The sequence below is a fragment of the Liolophura sinensis genome, chromosome 1 (assembly GCF_032854445.1).
Source record: "Liolophura sinensis isolate JHLJ2023 chromosome 1, CUHK_Ljap_v2, whole genome shotgun sequence".
Classification (NCBI taxonomy): Eukaryota; Metazoa; Mollusca; class Polyplacophora; order Chitonida; family Chitonidae; genus Liolophura; species Liolophura sinensis.
This window is the reverse complement of record NC_088295.1, coordinates 22,470,415-22,479,963: the sequence shown is the minus strand read 5'-3', so window position 1 is coordinate 22,479,963 and position 9,549 is coordinate 22,470,415. Positions and strand designations below refer to the sequence as shown.

The window sequence follows — 9,549 nt, the reverse complement described above, 5'->3', positions numbered from 1 at the left end:
GTTGTAAATGTAATGGACAAGTCTATTTCATAAGCCATGTTCAGATAAAGCAACTGTTGAATGCTACTACTGTATTTCACCAAAAGTCTGGCCTTTAATAATTCACTTTCAGCAGAACAGTAAGATGTTATAGCGATATTTCTGATATCAACACACCAGTTTTCCTGATACGAAATTAATCAAATTTCACAAAAAAGTTGTCCTATAAGGTGAATGAATCAATCAGGATCAAGCAAAATGTGTTCCCTGCAAAATGCAAAACTTTAGGTGAAATACAGTATTTACTTTCAAAATTAGAGTCACATTTGTCAGTTTATCAACTGCATCAAGCCATCACACTGTTGTTATAGCCTTGTTGTGAGTGCACAATGTTTCTCAAAACACAATGCTTAGTCAGCATGCAGAAGACGACTTGAAGAGGCAGACAGTGACCACATGGTCAATACATCAGACCACACACCTGTCCATATCATGGTTCCAACATAAGTCCACATCTCTCATCAAGAGATTCAAGAGTCACCCAAGTTTCCACATCTCTTATTGTGAGGCTCAAAAGTCACATGTTACAAGTGAGCTTTCTCTACAAACTCGATCGAGGCAGGAAAGCCACATCAGGAGTAACCACACAATATCTTCTGTCTTTTTAGGTCATAATCCTTCACCAGATCTTCATAATCTTGGTTAGCGTCTAATATCTGTCAAAAATAATTTATATGCTCAATACACAGACACAGAATTCATACCTAAACGTAAATGAATCTTAGCATAAGTTTTACAATTTTCACTTAAACAATCTATAGTTCTGTAAAACATACACACAGGCCTGGTTACTTAAAGTGGAGTCGTTTCTGATTTGTCAATATTTACAATACCACTGCTCAAAATTCATTCAAGTGGTATCTGCATGAATTGTTTTGTATTATTGTTATTGTTTTATTTGGACTACTGTATTTCATACTGAAGTTTAGTATGTACAAATGCATGTTCAGAAGCCCATAAATGCCTTAGAACGGTTCTTTTTATGAATTTATTAAAACATTTTTCAGATAAGAAATTAACCTTTTTAATTAAACTTTACAAAAAACTCTTTTATGTGGCAGTTTATAAAAATTTCATCTAGCTATCTTAGCCTATTTTATACATTTTGACATGGTATGCGTTACGGCACATACTGAAGCCTGCACAACATGAAATATAACAAACACTCACCAACACTGGTGCGGGAGCCTTGAAGTATTTCTGTTCAACCAACCACTCTTCATGTAGATTATGTAGATCTTCAATTAACTTCTGGAAATCAAACATAGCTGTGTGCACTTACAAATTTCCAAACAAAACCGCCAAATATGTGGTAATTCAATAATTCTGTTCATGAGAGATAAATATTAGCATACAAGTGTTTATTCCATGTACTTATTCAACATAAAAAGCTTACAACTTAATGCAATGTTAGGCACTCATCTGTGCATATTCTGGAAGGCAATGGCCTGTTGATTTTCTGCAATGAGAAATCTGAACATCTTGACCTGTACACTTACATGTTATATAAATTTACTGAACAACAACTTATGGTTTCTGAATTACCAGGACTGAGGTTTGAAAGCCTTTGTTTCCCAGTTCCCTTTATACACAGGATACTGGCAGAAAGTTAGTTTGCTCACCTTTGGAACCCCATCTTCCTCCCGTCTGTCTCGCTTCTTTATCCTCTTAAAACAGACTTCTGGATTGCACTGTAGGTAAACTGAGGCAGGAAATTATCTTTAAAGGATATTTATGCATAAATACCAGTTAAGGTTCTTTGGATTTTATCATTCTTGCATGTTGAAGTATGAAAATAAGCTATGGGAGAATATATCCTGCAGACTTTAGTATTTTGACAGAGGTAAACTGTTTGGTACAGACAAAATTGCCATGTAAACAATGTCAGTTTTTTATATAAATGTGGGCAGTTGCAAAAAATTACCAATAAAGCCATATGTCAACTTGAAAATTATTTACTGGACTGCTTGTGGTACTAAAAGCCTGACATGGTATGTAACAATCTGTTGGAAGAAAAATGGAGGTGAAACAGTCAACTAAAAACTAATCTTTTAGTACACCCAGAATCTAACCTAGTGTAAACATCTTTAAATGTGATTAAGACTCAAACTATTCATTTGCAAAGTAACAAGTCTGTCTTGTGAACAAAGAAATTTATTAACAGTACTTACTATACAAGCAACAAACATAGTACTGGAATAAGCCATGGTAAGGAATCTTCTAACCGCGATAATACATTATCATCTTTAAGCCATCAGATCATAAAAGCGTCTTTTACATATAGCGCATTTTGTTATGTCCTTTAGAAACTTACCTATGAGATCAATGTTAATTTTTTGGCTTGCTGTAAGCCAGTTGAACCATTCTGTGACAACAGCATACTCCAACCCATTAATTGTTTTGCTAAAAGAGAGGGAAAACAGACAGGTAAAATTTTTACACAGGAGACAGAAATGTGGATATACACTGTAGCAAATGTACTGTCATCTGTCCACATGGTTAGTAATGATTTTGTGACATGCACACCCTGAAAATTCTCTGACTCTTTTATAACATATCCAAGCATGTTTGTTTGCCTAGCCAAACATACAGCTAAACTTTAAGGTGTTCCATGTACTTACTTCCTGAAATCATTCTCCACAAAACAGTACCGTGTGCTGTGTAAAGTTCTTTCCAACATTTTAATGGGTTTTTCCTGAATAAAAGAAATAAAAATACAATTTTAGAATTTTTTTTCGATGCATCAACTGCATCATAAAGTTGAACATTATATAAATATTTATTATATTGCTTTGTCACACCATACACTATTTCAATAAAGATACACAACCAGCTTTGAAGCAAATGAGCAACTGTTAAAAGTGAATTTGGGAAGATGCATGACTAAAATCTTTTGCTGATAAAATCTCAGATCAATTTAGAACTTTTTTCTTTCTATGTATGTATCTCCCAAAAATTTGTACTCACGGACTGTTTTGTATGCATTTGTACCCTTGTCAAAGTTGCATACATATTGAATGAAAAGCTCCATCGTGATGGATCCTGGTACAGCAACCCCTGGAACAAACACACTTACACAGTCTACATACAGCTTGGCAAAAAGTGAAAAACACTACCAAATGGTAATAAAATATAGATAAAAGATACCTTAGTATAAAGTATATAGAGATTATCATCATACTGTGCTGATCTGCATTGTCGTATCTGCTCGAGTTTTTTGCGGTTTTACCATGGTTTTCATAACTGATTTTAGGGTGTGCTGTCCCATTGGTTGGCATTTGTAACATACATTACTGCAAGCTTTTCTTCTATCATTGATGCCGAGGTAAAATGGACTGTGGGCTGTACACATTTTTGGTAGCCTGTGGTCCTTGTAGACTTTGTACGCCTCTACCAGGCAGTCATCCTTGTTACTGAGCGCAACGGCTGTTTCGGCTGGAAGGGGCAGGCATGCATGTTTGGGTTTTCACCACTCCTAGTTTTAGTGTTTAGTATTCTGTCCCCTGTTCATCACATTTTAAGGTCACATCTCCCCATCTGAGTTTACGATTTTCTTCCCCTCCACGAAGGCCAAAATTGAGGGTATTTGTCAAACATATTTTGTTGACAAGTGCACGCGGACTATGGTTCCCTATTACCTTATTTTCCTTCAGTATACATTGCTCATTTTCTGTCAGCGGCTCAGCTTTTTTTGGTCTGTTCCCTTTGCGCTTCTGTTTGAGCTCCTTGCACTTTGAGGCATGGATGTCACGCGAAGTTTGAAATTCTTTATCAAAAACCAAGCTATATGCATAATTGTGCTTGCGTAGATAGCATTCTATGGCCCTGTGGTAACTGGTCAGAGTGTCTGGTTCATACTCGCTACCGTCGTGTTTTCTCAACTGAATGGGTGGTACGTCCTCAATTTCCCGATCATCTTCATGAGGAAAGGTTCGCAGGAATCCAAAAAATATTCTGACTATGCTTTCCATCTTCTGGACAGTGCTTTTGTTCCTCATTGACATGACAAACTCTGATTTCTCCCTCTCACCGCATTCAACGAAAGTTGGCTTCCTGTTCGGAAATGATGCCCATTTTAGGTGGTTGTCATGGGCGTCAGTGACCAAAATTTCCTGCTCGAAAGCATTTACTCTAGCCAGAAAATCACCGTCATAGTCGAATAGCTGCTCAATGTCCCTGCCCGACCAAAATCCGAGGTCAAAATTTGGCATGTCTGAGTCACTGCTATTCTCAGCTTCCATAATGGCGTGGTTTGCACTGGTAACACTAACAGTATAGCACAGTTCCAAAGGTAAACAGTTTAACAGTTCGGAAATCCAGAAATAATTGAGTAGCAACAACAAACTTTTGAAAGGAGAACGAACAGGAAAAGGTGAATTTAAATGTTTACAGGAGAAAACTTAATGTGCAGATGACTTGCAAACGGTACGAGCTAGAAATCTGGCCTAAATCGACATCGACAGCTATCAGTGTTGCGGAATGTAATTTGACACCAAAAATCACGAAGCAGACGACACAAAAAAATGATGAAAATATTTGAATATAACTTTTTTGCCCACAATGTTGGCATGTAGACAGTGTAGAAAAAATTTAATTAGTTTTTCTGGGTCTTAATTTTAGGGAGAATAAATCCCGTGTTCGTGTAAGTAGGTCAGCACTGCATAGAAATCCCCATCAGGGACCGCAGGGCTTTCCCTGGGAAAGGTCACTCGGTGAGAAAGTAGTTCCACGCGTGCAAAATGTTCAGAGGATGGTGATATCAAATATCAGGGGGTTCTGTATCAGGCGGGCAACACGCATAGGTATATGATAAAAAATGTTACTCCTGAAGTCTTGTGATGGTGAGTCTTAAAATGTTTCATGGTGTCAAAGCAAAGGGCAAGGCTGTGAGCATCAATTGTATAATAATAAAATCAGAAAACAGCTTAGAGCTTTTCATTTCATAACAGGTAAATTCTATGGAGTTAACAGCTGTCATTCATATTTACCAAAGCATTGTGTCCCTGGACATTGGTCCATTGCTCCAATGGCTCTCTTATGGCCTGAAATTATAATAAAATATATCGTTTATTATGACTGGGGTTTTCTATGCTTAGGAATATTTCTTTCGTGGCACCATTCGGACTTTCAGCGGAACCATTAACAAACCCCATGACACTTTCTGATAGTCTAAGCTGAAATGTTGTTAAAAAGAAAAAATAAATATCACACAAATCCATTTATTAACTTACTCTGCAACAAAGCCCTGACTGTGAGTTTCATATAAACAAATGATTGTGTTAGTTTATGAGTATATATTAACAGTTGAGAACATAGTTCAGGAGAGAAAACCGTTGCTAATGTTGTAACACCACGGAGGCAGTTAACCAAGCATGCACATACATTATTGTGAGACATTACCTGGAAGTATTGGAGGACAGTAGTGAGTGCAACATAGATGGTGTGCTTACAATGATATATGTTGGGAATAAGATTTCATACAAAAGTCTGGGTATTAATTACCTCAACATTTGGGGAAGATTTGAAGTACTCCAGCAATGTAGTTTTCCCACTGCCAATGTTTCCTTCCACTGCAATCTGAGGACACATAATAAATCCATTACTTTCAGTTGCTGCATACACAGTATTAGGGAATAAGTCTCCAAAAACTGAAAGCTTGTGTAGTAAAATCAATGCTACCATGATGGGGACCTGTCAAACGCCTAGCAACAGGACCTTGACATAATTTTATTAACATCAAAAATTCCTTTCCCTTGTCATCATGCTACCACAGCATTAGGATACATGTAGCTGGTAGCCACCTTCTAATGGCCCCCTGCAGTAATATGTTGTGACATACTAAATGTCAATACATGTATAAAATATATATTTACACCCCATGTTAGCATCCCATGATTTGTCCTAACAACACATAGCAAAAGTAAAGCAGAGCAGAAAGTGCGATGCTGTAAATGCCTGTTATCTTTTCACCGACATTATCTTTTGCTCCTTGTATTCGCAATGCCATTAATTTTCTGCCATACCAGGGCACCAATGAAGAATGATTCTTGCCACACAGACAAGGTAACATTCCCTGCTGGGTTAGCACTTCACCCATGCTAAGATATGTTCGTAAGTTGTCCAAGAACACGAACTAGTAGGTTGAGAGAAGTATAGAGGTATGTGAAGGATTTATTCGTGCTACATTCTGTTCTTCATCCCTCAAGTGAGCAGCCATAAGTATGGTGTATCCGTGCGAACACTTCTCAACCTACAAGTCAGTGTTCTCAGACCAGTGGACAAGGTCATCGTCCTGCTTTCCCCAAAACAAGTGAGCGACTTAAAGACATATGTGCCATATAAAAATGCCTGACAGAAGAGCAGATGTTCACCGCTTGTGTATTTTGCTGAAAATGTGTAGGCTAATATCCTGTGGAAAAAGGTATTTATGTACGGACAGAAGTACATCCTGTGGACATGGTATTTATGTACAGTCAGAAATCCATTACCTACTGGACTTCTGGTACAGTACAAGTCAAAAGAGTTCATTAGTCTTACTTTCAGTTAAGAAACGACACCATTTACTGAAAAAACGGTCAAATTAACTTGTAAAATCTGACCTACCACTGAATCACGGAAATTCTCCAATGCCTGCTCTTTGAAATTTAATAAGCCACTTTCACTGCTACCTCGAACATAATTAAACATCTTTCTTATCTGCAACAGTTAAATAGTTTTGGTTTCATAGAACAGATTTTACTGTCAAATTACACAAAAAAATCTTACCGTGAAGGACTTCTTCCCTTCTTCTAGTCTGGCAATTTTCAAACCTTTCTTGACAATGTTTGGTGCAGTCTTCAGTTCCATCAATGCTGAAGATGAAAATGCATGGAACACTCAATTGGAGCAAACACCATTCATACAGAAAGTCATCCAACATTTACATGTTACGTTTCAATTCAGATTAGGGTTTTTTTTTTTTTTTTGTTTTGTTTGTTAGTTTTTCTTTAAACTTTCGCGTATGTCATCATTTGTATTGTGGCACATTTCCGAAATTTTTCTAACAAAGGCTTGTTTCATTTTAGTCCAGAAGTAGTCACCCAAGATTTCACGTCATATTTCTCGACTAGGCCTATCAAGTTTCTCTAATTCCACGGGAGCAATTGTCTCTAGTCTGGCCTCTCCACATGGTTTGTGAAGCGACCCGAGTTCGTGTTGATGTATCGCGCTAAACGATTGTGTCCTGGGTTTCACTCGTCCATTCCTTTACGTACCCGAGTTGACAGGTCTACTGGATCTAGGGATTCTGTACCCAAGCATTTTTAACTAGTTAACTAGTTATTTGTCACTAAAAACAGGTAAACTACAGCGTGTCAAAACCTACATGCACCTTGTTTGGGGGTTTTGGCGCTGATCGGAATCCCCGCCAACAGACCACGAATATAAAAGAGAACCCGAGTTTGATTGGTCAGCTTCACCCGCCGTAATGCCATCTATATGTACTTGGCCTAGCTTGAGAAGGTACACATTATATGTGGTCTTGACAGCGACACAACAGCGATAAAAAGTTCCCATCGATATCTTCCATCATATTTAATTATTCTGACGTCGACATAACAAATACAAGAATAGTCGTCTCACTCGACTCGGCATACACATCTATTTTTCTTTCTGACTGATCGTGACATTTGCTTGTGCAAGTTCGTTGAAGAGCGATTGGAAGGGAGCTAACTCACAAACGACAACTCTTTCTTCAGCATAGAAAGGGTTTGATTCATTAATTAACTTGGGGTTTTAAATAATATTTCACTTAAACAACGGTGGAGCAGAGAAAGAGAAAGAACAAGATTTAGTATATCCTGGAACACACTATGAGATGATATCATATTGTATCCCAGGTTTACCTGGGAAGTGCATTTCCAGTTTATCAATTTCAAGTCTAAATTATTTCCCAAATGCTGTGACAGTGTTACAACACTGCAGAAGTGTTATATAAAAATTTAGATATACATGATTAAGTATTCACAAATTTCGTTCTCCTAATCTTCCAAGGTGATAGAATTTTAAAAACCTTAAACTGAAGGCTTTGCAAATTTTGATTCCCGTATCACCTTTACTATGTGCTGATTAAAACATCCACAATTTCCATTGCACTTGCCAAGTTTCCAGTACAAATCACTTTTACTCATCTTATGTCTATTCAGATTTTTAATATAACAGTTCTTACATCTATTCACATCTGCAGTAAAGCAGATGTCCAGGAATACTAGATGAACTTAAAGATGCTTAGTGAAAATTAACATGACATTCAAACTGAATAGAACTGATTTCAATCCACCAATAATAGGGACCTGTTATTCATTTCATTTCTTAGCTCATCATGACAATAACGCACATCGTGTCACAATAAAGACAGAACAATGTTCCTGTAGAAACTAATACACTGCAGAAGATGTCGCACCACAATCATTTTTTGACTGGATGTAGCAATGGCTCGAGGTCTTGCTGCATACTAGCCCCACCTCACCGGATTAAAATATATGCTGCTTCGCATTAGTTTTCAATGTTTTTAATGCACAGTAAATAAATGCCCATTTGTTTGGGCCCAGGGCCCAGCTAACATACAGAAAAGAAGAGAGAGAAAAAAAGAGACTAAATCGTCAACAAATTCAACCAGTAGATTATAGTAACTATAGGGAAGTAAGTTTAAAATATAATTCATGGAATTTATATTTATATGGGGCACACACAAACCTTCACAGAATAAGGCCAATAAGACTACATAACATTCCTTTAACATTCCAAAACATGCATACATGTACATGTGTGTGGTTGAATTCATTGAGGGCTTTGGTACATTGCAAATAGTCTGCAAAGGTCCATTATGTCCTTGTCACATAAGGGCTGCATGCTCGGCTTTTACTACACCAACGCTTTTTCATTTACCGGTATGATCTATGTAGATTTTTGCGATATTATTATTGTGTACATCAGCAGTACTCTTTCTCTTTATAACACTGTTTAATGGACTCAAGAATTCTTTCCATAAATTAGGGCTGTTAGTTTTTACAGTTGGAGGAAACAAAAGTGCCCTAAGTAAACCACCAAGGTATATGTACCTTTGGCAAGTTACTGTCTTATGTGTAATGTAAGACTTAAATGCCATATACATAGAAGATATGTGGTCTGAACAAGTTAAGACTCCACAAACAACCCCATAAGTGCTGTTTAACACTTATTGTTTTCACCTAATAACCCCCAATGACTTTGAAAAAGTAGGTCAAGGTCACTGAACAATTAATATGGTCCTTCCTCCTGACTTAGTCAATGGGTGGTCTTTGTTTGTCTGGTAAACATGTATGAGGACATCAAGAGATATCAAGTTCATAAGCAACTATACACAGACAGGACTGACACTGGCTGCTATAGGACATAATACATAGTCCTAACCCTGACTCAGTGTACATAATAAAGTCACAAAACTACTGGCAGGATAATAAATACACTAAATTCAATAACTTCTTTACTTCA

General features: G+C 37.2%; 1 protein-coding gene across 3 annotated transcripts; it reads right to left on the bottom strand.

The window, feature by feature from the left end:
• Positions 1–330: 330 nt before the first annotated feature.
• On the bottom strand, positions 331–7,700 carry LOC135475080 (thymidine kinase 2, mitochondrial-like). Of its 3 annotated transcripts, none has more exons than XM_064754826.1 (10): positions 7,403–7,700; positions 6,805–6,890; positions 5,542–5,616; positions 5,028–5,081; positions 3,007–3,096; positions 2,661–2,734; positions 2,354–2,442; positions 1,662–1,741; positions 1,210–1,290; positions 331–695 (listed from the first exon to the last, which is right to left on the bottom strand). In XM_064754826.1, the coding sequence occupies exons 1-10, from the start codon at positions 7,509–7,511 to the stop codon at positions 612–614; spliced, it is 822 nt and encodes a 273-aa protein (XP_064610896.1). In that variant the 5' UTR covers positions 7,512–7,700; the 3' UTR covers positions 331–611. The 3 variants fall into 3 exon arrangements, with proteins under 3 accessions (XP_064610896.1, XP_064610902.1, XP_064610909.1); XM_064754832.1 differs by having other exon boundaries at positions 7,409–7,698; XM_064754839.1 differs by having other exon boundaries at positions 7,293–7,517.
• Positions 7,701–9,549: the final 1,849 nt, after the last annotated feature.

What these genes read in the sequence shown, in the direction of transcription:
- LOC135475080 (XM_064754826.1), bottom strand. Translation starts at nt 7,511, where the DNA reads ATGGCATTACGGCGGGTGAAGCTGACCAATCAAACTCGGGTTCTCTTT. An exon ending in AACCCCCAAACAAGGTGCAT is followed by an intron (nt 6,891 to 7,402) that starts GTAGGTTTTGAC and finishes TTTCATCTTCAG; the next exon opens with CATTGATGGAACTGAAGACT. An exon ending in AAGGGAAGAAGTCCTTCACG is followed by an intron (nt 5,617 to 6,804) that starts GTAAGATTTTTT and finishes ATGTGTCCTCAG; the next exon opens with ATTGCAGTGGAAGGAAACAT.